Source organism: Coturnix japonica, chromosome 2 (genome assembly GCF_001577835.2).
Source record: "Coturnix japonica isolate 7356 chromosome 2, Coturnix japonica 2.1, whole genome shotgun sequence".
Taxonomy (NCBI): Eukaryota; Metazoa; Chordata; class Aves; order Galliformes; family Phasianidae; genus Coturnix; species Coturnix japonica.
Genome location: NC_029517.1, coordinates 110,026,891 through 110,045,729, shown reverse-complemented (window position 1 = coordinate 110,045,729; position 18,839 = coordinate 110,026,891). Strand labels below are relative to the sequence as shown.

General features: G+C 44.0%; 1 protein-coding gene across 4 annotated transcripts; it reads right to left on the bottom strand.

Annotated features, from left to right (window-relative positions):
- Nucleotides 1-3,849: 3,849 nt before the first annotated feature.
- Nucleotides 3,850-17,573, bottom strand: CHMP4C (charged multivesicular body protein 4C). Of its 4 annotated transcripts, XM_032442783.1 has the most exons (8): nucleotides 17,203-17,310; nucleotides 12,532-12,636; nucleotides 11,273-11,432; nucleotides 10,434-10,590; nucleotides 10,156-10,333; nucleotides 9,113-9,227; nucleotides 6,414-6,522; nucleotides 3,850-5,238 (listed from the first exon to the last, which is right to left on the bottom strand). In XM_032442783.1, exons 4-8 carry the CDS (start codon nucleotides 10,516-10,518, stop codon nucleotides 5,174-5,176), a joined length of 552 nt encoding a protein of 183 aa, XP_032298674.1. In that variant the 5' UTR covers nucleotides 10,519-10,590; nucleotides 11,273-11,432; nucleotides 12,532-12,636; nucleotides 17,203-17,310; the 3' UTR covers nucleotides 3,850-5,173. The 4 variants fall into 4 exon arrangements, with proteins under 4 accessions (XP_032298674.1, XP_015711334.1, XP_032298675.1 ...); XM_015855848.2 differs by having other exon boundaries at nucleotides 11,273-12,636; XM_032442784.1 differs by lacking the exon at nucleotides 11,273-11,432.
- Between the last annotated feature and the right edge of the window lie 1,266 nt (nucleotides 17,574-18,839).

The window sequence follows — 18,839 nt, the reverse complement described above, 5'->3', positions numbered from 1 at the left end:
GGGCATCCACCGCATCTCTGGGCAACCTGTGTCAGTGCCTCACCGCCCTCACTGTAGAAGATTTTGTTTTTTCCTCATATCCAACCTACATCTGCCCTCTTTGAGCTTAAGCCATTTCCCTTTGCTCTGTCTGCTGAGGAGTCTGTTCTGTTCTTTCCTGTAGCTCCCCTTGGATATTGAAATGCTGCTGCTGGCTCGTGTCAGGCTTCTCCTTGCTGAACAGCCCCAACTCTCTCACCCTGTCCTCACAGGAGAGGTGTTCCATTCCATGGATCATTTTTGTAGCCCTTCTCTGGATGTTCCTCAGCCAGGTCCGTGTCTCTCCTTTAGTGGGGATTCCACATCTAAGTTACTCTGAAAGCGATCGCTTTGAAAGCTCAGCCAGTAAGGTACAGCTGTCTTTTTAGTTTGTTTTAGACTTACTACATTGTACCCAGGTGAATCTCATTGGGCTTTCATTTTCTTCTATTGCTTCCTAAATGTAATAATCTTGTGGGATTTCTGTTCCTCTGAGGCACTCTCAGGCTTCTCACGCTATTCCTGCTTCTGATTTCTGTGTTCCTAAATTAATTCACATGCTGACTGTTGAATCAAGAATGAGTCCCTGTAAAACACCCACTTCATACCTTTCCCACTGTTCCTGTCAGTAATAATAGTCCCATTGAACCAGCTTAAGGAAGGAAGCACATCAGTAACTCATAAAGCTGCACCGGACAGCAGTGGGAGGGAGCAGCCCACAGCCTGTTTTTCAGTACACTGCTGTCCTCGTCTTCCTGTGTTGAGCATCTCTTTGTTGCTTTGGGGTTTCATAGTTGCAGAGGAAAGGGATGTGGACAGCTACTGTTTGGTGGATATGCCTGCCCCAAATGCACATCTTCATTAAACCACAGTTTGATGTGTCTATCCACATCCTTTGTTGAGAGGGATATAGCTATGAAGCTATAGTGATTGCTCTGCCAGACACCCACATTTCTAGTAGTGGAACCAATAACAAAGGGAATTTCTATAGATGTTTTACAGGTTTTTGTTTTCCCGTGTTCAGTAAAATAACGCAGAAGAATTCTGAAGACTTCAGCTCTGAAGTTGCTGCCATTTTAGCTGTGGGTTTTGTGGTGTGTAGGTTTTGATTTCTGTGGTTCGGTGGCGGCTTTTGTTGTTTTATGAGCGTCACAATAGAAATAAACAGTCCACAGCCATGAACCACCATGGAAAGGAAGAGTGCTGTAAGAGACACTCTCTGCATGGAATACCAGGTTGGGGTATATTTCCTCCTAGCAATTCTTTTCTGCATTTCAGCTGAATGTTTGCCGCTTTGCACAGGTCAGCTCCCATCACTGGTTGAGTCTCATCTATATTAAGTAAAGTTGGTATGTTCTGGACAGCCATTTGTTAAGCCTTTGGCAGCAGTAGTTTCATGTGTTCTGTGGCATTCAGCACAGTCCTCATGGAAACCTTTACCTCTTTTATCCTTTTTAAGAGCTCTGTGGGGATCGTAAGTACTCGCTGTGTTGTGCTGAGCTCTCCTGTGACTCAAGAGTCGTCAAAGCGCTCTCCAAAAGAAGGAATTTGTCCCCACTTTGTATCTTAGAGGAGAGGTATTGCATTACCTCTGCTCTGAAAATGAGGAAGAAAGCCATTATGTGATTCACCTTAATTGCACGGGAAGCCACTTGGTTTTGTCCTAATGTTACTGCTGATCCCACAGACTTGTCAGCAGGTTAAAATTGGATGCTTCTCTGATCCAGTGAATCTCCTGTCTGCACACAGGAAGTGTGTCTTGGGTTTCAAATGGATCTAAGTATCCCTGCTGACAAGTTAGCTTGTTCTAGACTTTATGATATTATTTCCTACCAGCTTCATCTGAAACTGAAGAGACATTTGCGTTAATGCAGTGGAGACAAAACGCTTCTGCTCTCTGACCCACACAGATTAGTGCTGCTCATCCAGAAGAAATCACAGCTGCTGCAGTTGTTCAGTGGGAGCACTGAGGATGGCCATCACGTGCTGCTAGCTGCTTGATCGCAATTAAAGCAGGTTTGTCAAGTATTGCTCATCCGGCCTAATGGGAGATGGTTGTTGTGCACTGACCTTTCAAGACTGAATCACTGCTTCACGTGCTTGAAAATAAGTAAAAAAAAAAAAAAACAATAAAATGCAGTTTAGGAAGCAGCTGTGACATGTGCCAAACCTCCTGCTGGGGCTCACCTCAAATCTCCTGTGACTTTCCTAGTTCTTAGAAACCAGCAAATTGTGGGCATAGCTCACAGTGCAAAGGGCTCCCTCTTTCCCTGTCGTTCTGCAGTATGTACAGTTCTGAATCATAGAATGGCCTGGGTTGATCACCTGGCTTCAACCCCCCTGCTATGTGTGGGGTCGCCAGCCACCAGACCAGGCTACCCAGAGCAGCTTCTCATGCAGACTATAACACTGATGTATTGTGAAGAATTACCAAGCAGTGAAAAACTAAAGCTCAACTGTGCTGTTAGTTAACCAGATGATGTGAGCGAATGACTGCTTTTACCTTGTGCTCTTGGCATGCTGCAGTCCCCTACTGGCACCCCCTGTGTGATATGGGGATGTTACAGTCCTGCAACTCTCGTTCCATGAGAAGGCCCACAGCCTTCACTGCCCAGATGAGAAGTGATGATAGAAAGATAGATTAGATAGATAGATAGATAGATAGATAGATAGATAGATAGATAGATAGATAGAAAGATAGATAGATAGAAAGATAGATATAGATAGAGGAGGCTCGTGACATCCCAAAAGTCAGAGCAGTGCGGGATCTCTCAACAAAAGGACTCTGTACTGCTCTGGTGAGGCAGATGTTGGCTCAGATTTCAGTTTACCCAGACAAATATGTGCCCCAGACAGCTCCTCCGTCTACATAAATTCATGTATTCACTACTTATCATTTTCTCCCACCATTTTTTTCTGGTTAAATGGATTCTCTCAGTAACAGAAAGCTCTTTGTGCATCTGGTGCAGCATAAGATCAGCAGAGGGGTTAATGCTATTAGAAACCTTTTCCACAAATGCCTTGGCCTGCAGCAAGGAGGATACTCTTCCCCAGGAAGCTCATTTAGTTGGGCATATTCTTTTCTGGCAGAGCTTCCAAAGCACTAGGAGCTGAAGTTTTAACCCTTAACACACGAGGTGATTTCTGCCCTGCACATTCAGCTCTTCCCTTTAGAAAAGTTTCTATCCCGGCCACAGGGAGGCTACGAATAACAATCTATTTAAGCAGCGCATCTGTATGTGTTTTTCTTTGTGTTTGTTTGTTTCTGTGTGTTTGTTGTGGAGGAAATGGCTGAGCCAAAGACAGCGTTTCTTGCAGCACAGTTTCTCATTGCGGGCGCGATGCCTCTGAGGAAGGGCGGCGGTGGGCTGAGCTGGGTGTTATGAGATGCTGCTGGGGAGCTCTGAGTTACATCAGGAACTACCGTACACCTGAATTAGGGTACACAAGCTGTTCCGGAGCACAGCACAAGGCGGCACGGAGCTCCGCTTTCCGAGCAGGGAAGGAATGACGGCGCTGAGCCCGGCCCGCCGCCGCCGGGCGCTGTGCGCAGAGCTCCGCCTAACGGTTACTTGAGGCGCGATTCTCCTCAGGTTCCTCAGGTTCACCATAGCCCAACGCCGCGCGGTTTCATTTGCCTTCACCGCACTTTCCCCTACTTTCTTTATACACCTCTGAGGATTTATTTAATTCTAACCCGGTGCTGAAAGACCGGGGCATCTAAAAGTGTTGTCAGAAATGCTCATAGCAGCTAAATAGAGTACTGTGTGCTGGTGGCGGTGTAAGAAGCAAAAGTAAGTTTTCCCCACCAGGAAAGTAAAACACAGCACAGACATGGCACCAAAACATTTATTTACAAGACATTTATATATTAACTCTTCTGTTTCTTAATCAATGTTTTTGTAAAGCTATTCGGCTTTCAAATGCCCATGCCTGCTAAGAAAATAATCTTAAAATAAATAACCAATCAGTTACGGTACACTATATGCTTCCACAGCCCTCTGGTAAAATATGTTCAAGGTAATAGAGAGTGTTTGCAGTAACACGTTGATTCTATGAGTTCTGCTTTCAGATGGCTGCAAACCAAAAGCAATTCCTCTGCAGATAACGAAGTACTGAAAAACTGGAATTTTAAACATGTTAGTAAATCTTGGGTTTCATTTGAAGAACATAATTTGAAAGGTTCTGAGCACGTCAGAATGCCACATCAGAAACACATTAGCTTGTGCTTAACCAAAAATACCACAGTGCAGAGCCTACTGTAGGCTATTAAAGCAAATCACAGGTGAAAGCCCACCAGGGTAACTGGTCAGTCTCCTGTTGCTACAAATCTACAGAAAGCAAGATTCCCACTATCCCCAAGTAGTTCAATCATCACAGAATTACATCAATTCGAAAAGAAGAAAACAAAAATCAATGTGACTCTGCTCCCACTTCCCTAGGAACTCCACAGCGTTTTACTATTTCCCTGTGAATTACAGCAAGCTCCTACCACAAAGCTTCAGTCTTATTAAATACAATTTCTTTGTACAAGCCAGCACACTGAATTTGTTTTGTACTTTAACAGTGACATCTCTATATACATAGTGGGTTAGTACTGAGTGGCATCTGTTCCTTACACTAAAAAGCTGGTAGCTGGACAATAAGATGTCAATTTTGTAAGTAGTTTAGATGGGCAGAAAGGGTTAAAAAGGCATTTTGGATACCACACACTGATATGGCACTAGCTCCCAGGCTCAAAGGAACTCACTGGTCCTGTGTATAAAGCTGTTTGGCTAACAGATCGAACCACACAACCCCCTAGGATGGGGCTTCCATTACTTATCTTTTTCATTGCAGTAATGCATCCAGTTGTGTGTGTGCACAGGTGAGACATTGAAGTCTCACAGAACAACAGGACATAACCTATTAAAAAATGGTACTAATAACAATATGTCTCTGGCCTAGGTTGGAATAAATGTTGAGTTTGAAAGCTTCAGCAATCACTGTTTTCCGTTTGCTTGGTTATAATATGGAAATCACACTATTCTTAGAAAGATATGCCATTTTTTAGAAGTGTATGAAATAGAACCACAGTAAATTGGTAAGGTTACAACAGTATTATAGCTCTTGACATCTGTACACTAACATTCAATGCTGGGAAAAGACCGTGCCCTTAGGAAGCCCAGGCTGCTAGCTGCTTCATGTCATCTTCATCCTCCACTCTCTTCCTGCTTGAAGCTGCAGAGAGAGAGATTAACAACAATCATTAACTAATAATAGTGATCAGAACCATTTTATTTGTGAACATTAGGACTTGCACGGTGCTTTTTAGTTTTAAGATCTTGGGTCACTGCACTGAGGAGCAAGCTAAACGTAGGTAACAGTGATGAAGCTGATGGCTTTGGTGTCTTCACACAGCCCGAATTATAACCTCACACAAATAGCCTACATTCAGTGACCTGCAAATTGCACGCCCTACTGCCCTGGTTCAGCCCAGGCTTTCCCCAGCTCCATGCCGTGTGCGTCAGGATTTGCATTACTGGGTGTGCACCAGCCCTGCGTGTTTGTTTTAGTGCACACAGTCAGCTCCTGCCATACTGCTGAAAGCTACCACTGCAGAACAGACCCTGAGTACCACTTCTAGAGACTCAAGCTGGGAGGAGGACACAGAAGACCAACAGGTTGAGTTCCTACACTGCAGGTGCCACTGGCTTACTGCTCAGCAGGGGAAGGTCACAGTGCCATTCTTGCCACTGAGTATCTATTCTCTTTTTACTAGCACCAGTACACAGCAAGTCCTACAGCTCCTAGAGAACAGGGACACATGAAGGATACAGTTAACAGCCGCCTGTCTGTGGCTTAATTCAAAACAAACACAGCGTAACTGCAGGAAAACAAGACTACCTTAACGTTCCAGGGAAAGAAACCAAAGGAATGACAATGTTTCTTTCTGTTTGCCCGCCTTGCTACCTCTTGCATTGCTAATTACAATGTCAGTGGCAAACACCAAACCACTAACCTGAAAAGCTGAATTTTCCTGAGGCAAACATTTTGTATCTAGGTCAGACTCTAATTAAAAAAGAAAGATTGATAATCTAATTGCCATACAAAAACTAAATCTTCCCATTCTCTGGTGATTTCATTATATTTCAGCAGGAGATGCACCAGGATATTGAAAGGTGAAGTTTTCTGAATTTACCTCTTCAAATCCATAGAGATTTTGGTCCTAAATGCTCTCATACATCAAACTGGAATTCCTTTTTCTAATAAACTACGCCAAAATAAAAGTAAGGAATTTACAATGCTTTAGAAAACAAAGCAGAGGTAAATAAGTGCCTGTGATTTTCTCTCACTCTTTGACACACAGCGTGGTTTAATCATGAGAAACTTAAAATGGCAAGCCAGCAGTTTACCAGGGCGAGAAGGTAGCGATGTGGATGGAACATTTGGCAGTCTGACATCTCGCATTCTCTTGTTCAGTTCTTCTTGCTCCAGTTCTTCTAATTCTGCCAACAACTCATCCTAAATTCAAGGAAAACATTAACAAATTCATTGTCCTGACAGTGATCTCAGTCAAGGGCACTTGTAACCACCATAAAGCAAAGTATTACTGAAATAGCAGTTTATGCTTGATAAAGAAATGTTATAAAGTAGTGTACTGCAAGGATCATTTTCACCAACTGTGACCAATAGCAATAAACCTTCACTGAAAGTTGAAATGAGGACGATGGAAGTTAGAAACAGGTCAAAGTATAAAACTAGAAACAAAAATGCCAGTGTACTACGTCAGTGTACTACTCATGACAAAGAAAAAGGCAAACAGAGAGAAAAAAGTCCAAATGCCTTCAGCAGATTTGTTCTAAACCTGCAGCCTGCACAGTTTAAACCGATTCTAATTTTAATGTGCATCTTTTCACATTTTAAAAACCAAACAGACTCCATTGGTTATAAGGCAGACTGACATTAATTGTTGTGTTTCCACCCTTTTATGCTAAGCCCAGGATTACATGTGATTTCAAAGCAGCACTAGAGTTGTTCTCCTGGGTCTGGTTACTCACTCTTGAAGCACACAACACCCTCGGGCTTTTAGCTGCAGCAGTTAATTTGGGCAGATAGTCTCATCTACAAGTATAATACTAAAACATAAAAAAGCTTCATGCTTTTTAAAAAGCCAAAGGCTAATTCCTTAGATTCTACTCAGGTATGGTAGGACCTTGTTTTGCATTCTTCCTCACACATACAGTGTCACGCTAGGGAGAAACAACCGTTATGTTTACGTGTCTATTTTGAGCAGCACAAATTGCATGCTTCGGTGGTATCATGTGAAGAGGAAATCCAAGTGTGTGGGCAAAATGTCCTTCAAATGAAAAGAAAAATTTAAATATCCTCCTCCAACATAAATCCCCTGAGAACCTTGTGATTAGTCCACAGATTCCAGCACTCTTAAGCTGAAGTAGCGTAGAAGCCAGATTTCCCAATGACTGGACACATACTGTAAATATTAGGCTCCTATACAAATGCAGGTGCTGCTACAATGATGCCCCACATGAATGACAGTGGCTTATTTTCCCAAAACAGGAAACACTCATTAACTTAGACCAGTATCTCTTAGAAAGTTTTGGGTCAATCCACACTACACCTAATGAGTCTAGAACCCTACAGAATTACAGAATCACAGAATGACCTGGGTTGGAAGGGACCTCAAGGATCATGTAGTTCCAACCCCCCTGCCTGGCAGGGCCACCAAACATACACATTTACTAGATCAGGTTGCCCAGGGCCCCGTCCAACCTGGTCTTGAACACCTCCAAGGACGGGGCATCCACAACCTCCCTGGGCAGCCTGTTCCAGGGCCTAACCACTCTCCTAGTGAAGAACTTCCCCATAACATCCAACCTAAATCTTCCCTCTTTTAGCTTAAAACCATTTCCCCATGTCCTGCTATTGTCAGCAAGTCAGCAACCCTACAAGTTGAACACAGATGAAAACTGAGTGATCCTGTATAGCTGTATGGAAGGGCAGTAAGTTTTCCAGTTGACTGGAGCCCAGTTTATGTCAGCCAAATCCCATTCCTTGCACCAATATTAATTCATGATTTAGATTCAAAGTGGAAAAATAGGAAAGAAGATAATGGAGAGAAAATAAAAAGAATCACTACCATTTTCAAAAACTCATGCAAAAAATAATTTCTGAATGAAGAGGCAATAAGAAGTTAATTAAGCAAATATGATATATAGCACACATGTTTTTCTCTGCTGTCCATTTGGGTATGTAGGAATTAATTAGCTAGAAAGGTGGGAACTGCTTGATTCTTTAAGAGATTATTGAAACGATTCCTAGTGCTCGGCCATCTTAACACAAAGTAGTACAGTTAGTTTGATTTTCTATTTCCACTCAGTCTGACCTCCAGCTGTACTTCCCACAGACTGCACAAAGTACCCCCAGCCTTTGAGCAGTACCAACTTCCTCAGGCACACAGAGTCAAGTCCAGCCATTGGATGAAAGCTACTGCAACAAAGTTTCAGAGGTTTCAGTTTCCTGAAAGGTACCGAGGAAAAGAGTTCTAGAAGAGAATCCTTATTGCCTGCTACAGGAATTACTCCTACATTCTTTCGTACTGTAGAATATCCAGAAAATAATGGCAAGATCAGCATCTCTGACCACCAAAACAATACAATGTGTTAAAATCTGGCCCATATATGCAAAAATTAGGAACAGTAGCCTGTTCATGGTGCAGTGATAGCAATACGCACTTTGTTAAATGGATTCCTGTTTGGAGCACAACAAATTATACCTTTCAGTATCCATTTAGAGCAGTGCAAATTACATGCTTTAGTGACCTTCTCCTGCCATGGTGCAACCGAGAACACTACAACTGAAAATACCAACCACGGCACTAGGTTTGAAACTTCCTTTTTATTTGTCTATATTTTTATCTTATTTCTATAAAGATTTAAATAAACAAAAGAGGTCATAGATAGGATAAATTAAGAGCCACAAAACTTCATATCCTCACCTTTTGAGAAATAAAACTCTGGAACAAACCACTGTACCACAAAACAACTACGGAGTGATTTTACAGCTAAGACTCAGTTCTTACTAAAATACTGACCTCATCAAACTCATCACCAAACGCAGCTCTGTTTGAGATTGCTTCTGAAATTTCCCGAGCCACGTCTTGCTGTTCAGTGATATCTTGCATCAAGTCATCAATTTTGTTCAAGTCCCTGGCAACATAAGAGAGAGCAGTTTTTAGAGATACATCATTCAAATTGTGCAGACGGGACTCAGAAACACCTAAAGAAATCCTAGTTTACTTCTCTTTAAACAGAAGAACTCACATGGATTAATTTCCCTTACTTAAGCCTTAACGTTTCCTGGCAAGTTTAACTGTGTTTTACTCAGTCCAGTTCCTTCCACTGTGGCATAACAACTCAAGTCATTCTGCGCAGCCTGTGCTTCCTCTCTACGTGCTTCTCACTCATCCATCAGCCAACAGCTACCATCACTGGGCAGACCACATCTCCTTCCTGAGGTCAGCACCACTATAGATGGATCTTTCTTGATGTTAAGCATTCACCAGAACTGGAGGAAACTTATAAGGACCACACTTAAAAGTTTCCCCTTATTGTTCATTTCATTATTGTTTCAGTTCCTGTTTACTTTTGCCAGAACAACCTTTCTGATATAACTCTTTATTCAGGCAGGAAAACGCCTCATGAAACAACATAGGCCATATAAAAGTATTATACACACACACACAAAAAAATACCTTCTATTTGATCCTAACCAGTACTTTGAATCACACAGTCCAGTTTACAGACTTTGAGGTAGAGCATCCACTTAGTTGAAGAAACTCAGCTTTATTGTGGAAGACTTGAGGGCAGCATCAGGTCTCTGCTGCCAAGGCCTATTTACTAAAAAAAAGTGCCACCTGAATCTCTTTATTTAGCCGGACTTCCATCTAAACTTGCTGCTAAGAAAAAATATTTGCCTGCCAAATATAACACAACAGCACCAACAGCATTCCTGACATTAAATGCTTGAACCAAAATGAAGTCAAAAACTGGATGACTGGATACAACAGACCATAGCGATGATAAAGTTTAAAAACAATTACCAAGCTCCTTTTGAAAGCCAGTAGTAGTGACTTACATATTTTCATGGACTTTTTTCATAGTTTGTGCAGCATAACTCATATTCTTGAGCACTTCTGTGTTGGTGTGTGAATTCTCCAGTGCCTCTCTCTGGAATTCAATTGTTGAGAGCGTCCCATCAATTTGACTCAGCTGCTTCTCATATCTCTTTTTTCTCTTCAGTGCTTGTAAGGCAGCTGGAATGCAAAGAGGCACAGGACATTGTGTATCTTCACAGCAAAACACAAGGACAAGCAGTTCAGTAACGATCTGACCAGGAGAAGTCACAGTTCTCACCTTCCTGCCTTACTAGAAGAGAGGCAAAGTTTGACCACATCGGATCAGCAGCCTGTTTATCACCAACATGCAGAAGCATGAACATGCTGGGAAGCCTCTTTTAGGTTAAATCCTTTTAGAACAGGCAAGAACAGCTTCTTCCTCCTCTACAGAAGATCTTGAATTCCACGTGGGGAAAACGGGGAAGATAGGGATGAAAAAGAAAAACATCAAAGAGAAATCAGAAAGCAGGAAATGAGAAAGAAAAGATTGCAAAGCCTAAGGTAGAGCTAAGGAAGACAGAGCAAGATCTGGCATAACGGCCACCTCTCCAACAGTGCTGTTGACAATGTTTTGTCTCGGTAGCAGAAAGTGACCAGTGTAAAGGCAAGTCCAAATGACCTGACCTCAGGTCAGAGGCAAGATTCACACTTCTTTGGCTTTCAGTTTTATCTTGCTTTGGCTTTCAGTTTTATCTGCGCCCAGTGTCGCAGTGATAGGAATGCCACGTTGCAACACCAGGGCCCGGGTTCGAATCCCCCCTGTGGCGCAAGTGGTAGAAGTGCCGCTCTGCTACACAGAGGCTCGAATCCCGGGGGTTGGACTCGATGATCTCTAAGGTCCCTTCCAACCCGCACGAGACTATTATCAATTATTATTATCCTTATGTTCCTTGTAGTCATCAAGGAACATACATATTAAAAACTCTGAGCTTGAATATATATAGAAGATATAAAGCTTTTGTGGACAAGGTCACACTTAAATCCAGCACTTCTCAATTGCCTTTTTAAATCAGGCAGATTACTGTTTTGTATTTGCTAAGTTGTAAGCAGCATACTTTGCCCAGAGTAAATCATTACCTGTATAAATGCATGTGACAAACAGAAGGAGAAAAGGGCTTTCACTCAGTTTCTGGGTGTGGAACACACAATCTTGCCACAAGCATTTCCTGACCAGTATTCCTTCCAAACCCGACATGTGCCAGGCAAGATAAAGCATACAAAAGAGACTAAGTTCTGACTTAGGGAAAAAAAAAGAGAGAGAGACTATTAGTTTTTCAAAGCCAGTTAATAGCCGTGTCTTTTTTCCTGTTATATTCAATTTTTCAATCATGTTCAGAGCCAGCAAGCAACTGCAGTCCCCAGTCAGTGGAAAAAAGCAATTACTGTTGGTGTTCTGTTTACTTGTGTAAAAAAACAATGAATCTAGACATTGGGGTATCCAGTTCTCCAAATAAAGCAAGGATACCCTAAAATATCTACTTACTGCTTGTGCTTGAATTTGACATAGTCAAAATTGCCATCATTAGCTGCACAAGGACAAGCATTCCCACAGACTCTGAAGTACAGCGCCTTTGGAATCTAAGGTAAAGTGTATGAGGACAGCAAACCACAATCAAAACAGATTAACTCGGTATTGAAATTCAGCATTTAGCCAGCTTCTGGGACACAGTCTGAAGCTTTGCAGTCCCAAGCATGAGTACAGGTTGGGAAACAAGCAGAAATAGGGAAGTATTGTCCTTTGTTCCTGTGAGGCCCCATCTGGAGTAATATGTTCAGGTCAGGGGCACCCATCCTAAAAAGGAGATGGAGCCTTTGGAGCAAGTCTAGAGGAGGCCACAAGGATGGTCAGAGGGCTGGAGCACCTCTCTCCTCTGAAGGCAGACTGAGAGAGTTGGGAGCTTCCAGGCTGGAGAAGAAAAGGCTCTGGGGAGACCTTAGAGTGGCTTTTCAGTGACTTACAGAACAAAGCTCGTGTTAGCAAATCAATTCATACTCTTTCCTTATCAACCCAGGTGTGACATATTCCAACACAATAATACAACATCTTTCCACTTATATTAAATGAATGCCCTTAATTGAAGAGTTCTGTAATTACAGCCCCTACAGATAAAATAAGAGAATTTCACTGTTACTTGAAATCTGTTTTTTCTGTTTTATGGATTGTAATTAAATATACTTTTAAGTAATTTTCCACTATACACACAAGCATTTTTAAGTCTGTGTACTACTTCTTGCAAGCACAATATTTAAATGCTTCACAGAAATGCTACTGCATAATAAACTGAAATATAATCTCTAATTTTTTAAATGAAAAATTGAGGAGAACATCAACTTACTTTACTGAAGCTCTGAGAATGACACTGAAAGAGAGCGTTGCCCATTTCCAAGATTTCAGAAAAGGAAAGACAGCCTGGTAGGATGAGTCTAAGTAAGGGCAGAGTCTGAGGAAGCAAAAGTAAGACCAGTTTAAGCAGGTAGAGGTGGAGGTCTTCAGGACAAAAAGAAAGCAGTCTCATATACTCTGTTTTGCTCCAGTGAAGCAGATTCCACTCCCGCATTTTATAATGGAGTGGTGAGCAATTCCTTGTAGTTTACCAAGTGTGTTGTGCTCTTCTTCACATCACACAGAATCACAGAATTGTAGGGGTTGGAAGGGACCTCTAGAGATCATCGAGTCCAACCCCCCTGCCAAAGCAGGTCCCCTACACCACGTCACACAGGTGGGCGTCCAGGCGGGTCCTGAATATCTCCAGAGAAGGAGACTCCAAGTCCAGCAAGCAGGACACAGCTCAGTAGGATTAGGAACCACTGCTTTGAATTTGAGTTTTTATTCTATTTTCCAGTTTAGTGGTTGGAACAGCAACAGGCTATTGCATTGGTTTAGGCATGAATATTGATGAACTTCTGTTATTTACACACAGACACTTCTCCAGTATCGCTGCTAAGCTGATGTTATAGTAAGGAGCAAGAAATAATCAAAAAGCCTTAAAATTCCCAGGGGAAAACTGGTTATGTCTTCAGAAGACATAACAGCACTGTGAAAACACCGGATCTCATTCTTGACTACAGTTCACAAAAACTTCACTTTGTGTCCCATTAGGGACTGATGGATTACAGAATCAGAATTCAAACCAGGAACAACCAGATGAAATGCCACTGAGGCCATAAAAATCACACCGCCTTAAGATCATTATCGATACTCTTAATCCTTAAAACCCTGTGAGGGAAGCCATATACAGTTACAACTGAGACAATAATTCAGTAGCAATAAGGCACTTGACTCATGACAACCACTCCAGCTGACAGCAAGACACTTCGAACGTGACCAAAAAGAGCAGAGAACAATGGCTGTAAGTCACAGAACAAAGACATGCTTAAAGGTTTCCTCCTGTCTCCCTGCCACAAACCTTCAGTCAGTCCCTACCTGTCACACACCCTGTTACAGCGATGATGGCCCTGTCCCTGACAGCAGCAACTGCCACATTGCTCTCCAGTTTCAGCAGCATTCTGGCTCCAAGTAGCTCATTGAAAAGGAATGCTACATGGCTACATGAGCCCTACCCAAATGTACTACACAAGAAAATCCACTCATATAAGCCAACCTTCTTCACAAGCTTTGTTCTCAGTAGTATTATATAGCTGCTAGGTTAAGCTTTATTGCTATTCTGGATATAGAAGAAAATGCAGGGCCGAAGGAAGGGAAAGGGCCAAGGGAAACCGGGAAGGAAGGGAAGGATAAGGGAAAAGGGAACCCGGGAACGGGCAGGGGCAACGGGAAGGGAAGGGAAGGGAAGGGAAGGGAAGGGAAGAGGTATGGCTTCTTTCAACTTATTTTTAAAGTACTTCTTTTCATTCATCCATATTTTAGGATCTGTGACAGCCTTCAGGCTTAAACAAAGTTATTTTCACAGGCACAGACACATTTCAGAAAACCCTCTTTCTTCTAAATGGACTTTTCAGGCAGCAAAACAGAAATAAAAGACTTGCATGTCTGTGGAGCTATGAGATAGGGCAGCTGAAGGAAGATTCAGAGGCATTGGGATTATTGTTAAGAGCAAACAAGCAGTAACAATAAGGCACAGAGCATGAACACTTCCCAGGACTACTCTGGAGGGACATTTTCTTGTACTTTGTGCTTATTCATACATTCAGTATTGCTGATAAACTCACTTTAAACAAATAAACAGAGTCCTGGTCATCATTTCATCACTCAGCAGTGGAAGCAGCAGCCCTCCACATGCTAAAAGAACACCCAAAACGAAGGTGGGAATTTTCAGGTGAAAAAGCTTCTCTGTGGTGAGCTGTATTGGATCCTAACCCACAATCATAAAGGAACTGTGTGCTGTCATTGCTAACCCGGACATAACGAGCCATAGAAACACAAAGAAAACACAACATCTTGCATCTCTCCAGCACTACCCCAATTTCTCAACTCGAGCCTCATCAATTCTGACACTTTGGATCACTTTCTGTCCTTCAGAATATTGAAGATGAAGGGCCAATGTGCTGCTGGAGCTGGCAGCTGTGCACTGATTGAAACATCAACAGATACTCAAGAAAATAAAGCAAGACTGAGTTATGATCTGATATGGTGAGACATCCAAAGGCAATGTAAACTGTACAAATAACTACTGCTCATCATGACATAACCTCTCTTAGAGGAATTCCAGCACACACTGGCCTTCAGAAAACCATGTGATAGTCTAGCTACAGTAAAAAGTTACCATCAGGTAACATGGCAACTGTATCATCCCCAAGGCCCAGCTAATTTCAAATGAAATACAGGAACTGCAGAGATGCAGACTTCATGAAGGAGAAGCCAAATATATTAACTGGCACTTCAGATCTGTTTATATAGCTAATATGTTACAGCTTGAAGGCAAGTTAAAACTCCTGACGTCACATGAACCCATCCAAGACTCAGACCCATCTGAACTCACGAAAAATTGCTGCCCCTCAAGTATGATCTCACTTGTGTCAGTAAAACTGACTCACACTCATAAGCCTAAAAATCAAATGAGATCACGCTAACTTGGAGCACTGTCTGTATTTAGATAAATCCTGCTTCATCCCAGACGCTCCTGTTATAAATTCCACGGGCTCCTCCACAGGAGCAATTATGAAAAGAACACATCAAGAGACCCACCAGCTCCTTCTGAAATATTTGCTTTAACAAGGCATTGTAGATTCAAACTTTCATTCTCTTGTACTCACGTTGTGTTTACACAGCACTACAATAGTTGCAGTCTAGCACAGATTTCCTCTGTACTATAGCACAAGGAGCAGTCAGAGCTGTTATACATTAATGAACTGTGATAAAAACTAGCACAAACATCACAGCAAATGAAGGATATTCTTAGGGAATGAAGTTTACTCAGGCTGCCAAATTCAATCACTTTGGCACAGCAAGATGAGTTTCTCCCATTTATCATGACTGGAGTTTCACCACCTCCTTATGACTTTAGAGCCATTTTTGACATTAAAAGAAGATCTTTCTCTGTACTTCTTGCCCTACTTTCTCTTTACTGACCTTAACTGTGGCTTACTGAGCAAATGACAAGATCAAAGGGAGTTATTTTTGACCATGACCAGTTCAACAATACAGTTTACAACAAGACTTCACATAGACCTGAGCAGATAAAACCAGGATTGCACACTCGGTGCAGCAGAGGAAGCAAACACCTGGGAGAGAAGCTTCACAAGCCTAATGCCACGTGTTTTAAGCATGAGACAATGGGTTGACTAACAGCCGGAACCCACATAAACCAGTCAGGTTGCAGAAGCTGATCCACCTTCTCCCAGTAATGAGTAATTGCTGCCTCTGCACCATTCTGTTCTTCACAGGTGCCCAAGCTCTTCTACAGCCATGGAGTTGGGAAAAAAAAACTAGCCTAGCCTGGACACAAACAATCTAGCTGAAAAACTAAGCCATTTTACAGCTGCTTTCTGGAACACACCCTTCAGGAAGCTCTGACAACAAAAGGATGGGAGTAGTAGTAGTGTGAGGCAAGACTGAAGCAGGAAACTGCAGTAACGCCAGCTTAAAGTGCAGGCTTGGCATGAAGTTCCATAGCAGCATGCCTAGGTCTTGGTAGGAATTGCTACAGGCATAGGAACAAGCCTGTTTCCTTGTGTCAGCCCCACTGCTCGTGCACAGTGACCCAGCTCTGGGAGCTATCTGGTCACTGTGTCCCACAGCATGAGTTTGCAGTGATTCCCTTCCTGAAGAGCCAGTGCCTGCTCAAAAGCCCAGTGAGATGCTCCAGTTCAAAGCAGGGAAGTCCATAAGAACTCTCTAAGATGTCTGGAACACAACAACCCTCAATGTGACATCCCTGAGAGCTCACGTGCCACAGACAGACTCAGCTGCTGGGATGGCTTTGGTCCCTTAAAATCTGACCAACTCCTACCAGTGTTTTCTAATCCTAATTAAATACTTCCTGCTAACAACTATGAAGTGCCAAAGTATTACAAATACATTAAGGGGATAACCAAAGCACTCCTCACGAGCTCTAAATTATACAGCATTAACTTTTTTAATTATCCAGCAACAGGAGGAGTATGTGAAAGAACTATTCTTTTGCTGCAGTGTGAATCTTTGATTCAGAATATTTTGTCTCTGTTTGGAAGCATTTAAGAAAAAGTACATCTTGGAGTAGACAATAAGGATTCCAGGCAACTTAAAGAAGCAATTATCTTGTTTCTCAAAGGCCTGTGTGTCCATGTGGTTCCAACCATTTGCTTCCCAGAGACGACAGCACTGATGTAAGCAGGATCCTGACTTTTATTTATTACCACCCGCTGGACTACAGGCACAAAACTAGTTAAGAATAAAGCATCCTCTTATCAGTCCGCCATAATGACTCCACAGCACACCGCACACAAATGGATACCAAAGCCACCACAGCAGCCTACTGTAGGAGCCCGGCCATTTAAAGACACACAACCCACTCAGGTTGCCACTGAACGGATCACCCGGGGTTCTCCCGGCCAGACACGGGGCTCACCTCGCCTGTTCTTGGTGCCGTGCTGCCGGGCCAGTGCGAGCTCCCGTTCAATCCTGGTCTCCAGGTACTCCTGCTTCTTGCTGAGCATCTCCTCCGTCTCCCGCAGCCGGGCCAGGGCCTCCTGCGGCGAGGGCCCCCCACGGCCCTTGGAGGCCGCGGAGCCGCCCCCCTTGAAGAACCTGGAGATCTTGCTCATCGCGGCGTCGTTAGGCTCTGCCCGCGCCGGGCCGCCCCAGAGCCGCGAGGGCACTTCCCGGGCCGAGGTACGGCACCTGGCGGCGGGGCGGGCCGGGCCGGCCTCACCTCCCGCCCCCGGATCGCGTGTGCCCCTCGAGCGGCGAGAGGGCGCTGAGCTCTGCGGGCAGAACCGGCGTCCACGGGCAGCGGGCGGGCGGCGCCGGGTGGGACCGAGGGCGGCGGAGGGGCGGGCCGCTGCCCGGCGGACGTGGGGCGGCGGGGGGAGCGGCAGCAGGGAGGTGCAGCGGGGAGGCTCCTGCCTGCTGGCCGTCCACAGAAGGAACGCTGCGGGCGCCTTTCTATGCCCTGCCCCTTCTTCGGCTGAGCGCTCACGGCGTGCTTTGGTAGCAGTGCAGGAAGCGCAGTCCTGCTTCGAGATAACCGGACATGGAAAGTTTAGGGATGGATTTACAGCTTGTGTTCTCCCCAGATTCCAACAGAGGTTGGAAAAGACCTCAAAGATCAGCTGGTTCAACTGTCAACCCACCCCCACCATACCACTAAACCAGATCCCTCAGTGCTGCTTCGTTGCCCTTAATAGGACACACTCCATGGCCTCTTTGCAGCCTTTCAATACCTGAAGGGAACTTACTCCCAGGAGGGGAGTAAACTCTTGGAAAGGGCTGACAATAGCAGGACTAGGGGAAATGGTTTTAAGTTAAAAGAGGGAAGATTTAGGTTAGATGTTAGGGGGAAGTTCTTCACTAGGAGAGTGGTTAGGCCCTGGAACAGGCTGCCCAGGGAGGTTGTGGATGCCCCGTCCTTGGAGGTGTTCAAGACCAGGTTGGACGGGGCCCTGGGCAGCCTGATCTAGTAATTGTGTATGTTTGGTGGCCCTGCCAGGCAGGGGGGTTGGAACTACATGATCCTTGAGGTCCCTTCCAACCCGGGTCATTCTGTGATTCTGTGATGGCCTCAATGTCTTTGTTCCAGTGAGTCTCATATTGCAAGGAGTGTTTGCAGAGGGACAGTCACCTCATTAACAACGCCAACCAGCCATGAATGTGCCAGCACCTGATGTATGATGTCAGTGACAAGCAGGTGACAGACTCCTTATATACCGGGTGCAGAAGTCACTGGTGACACAAGCTGTGTAGTGGTGAGTGGCAGCTGTAAGCCATGCTGTAAGAGGACAGTCATGCACAAGTGCCCTGAGGCTCTGCTACGACCTCACCTCAAGCACTGCGTGCAAATTTGAGTGCTATGATACAAGAAGGACACGAAACTATGAGAGAGCATACAAAAGAAAGCTGCAAATGTGGTAAAGGATCCAGAGGGCTACAGTAAGGCACCGCCACAACTAACAGTGCCACCCAGCAGGTGCCACAAACCCCGCCCTAAAGCGGGGAGAGCCGCATATCTGCATACATACTCCCACCTCTTCTCCTCCCCGTCCCTCC

What these genes read in the sequence shown, in the direction of transcription:
- CHMP4C (XM_015855847.2), bottom strand. Translation starts at nt 17,398, where the DNA reads ATGAGCAAGATCTCCAGGTTCTTCAAGGGGGGCGGCTCCGCGGCCTCC. An exon ending in AAAAAAGTCCATGAAAATAT is followed by an intron (nt 9,228 to 10,155) that starts GTAAGTCACTAC and finishes TTATGTTGCCAG; the next exon opens with GGACTTGAACAAAATTGATG. An exon ending in TTGGTGATGAGTTTGATGAG is followed by an intron (nt 6,523 to 9,112) that starts GTCAGTATTTTA and finishes CCTTGAATTTAG; the next exon opens with GATGAGTTGTTGGCAGAATT.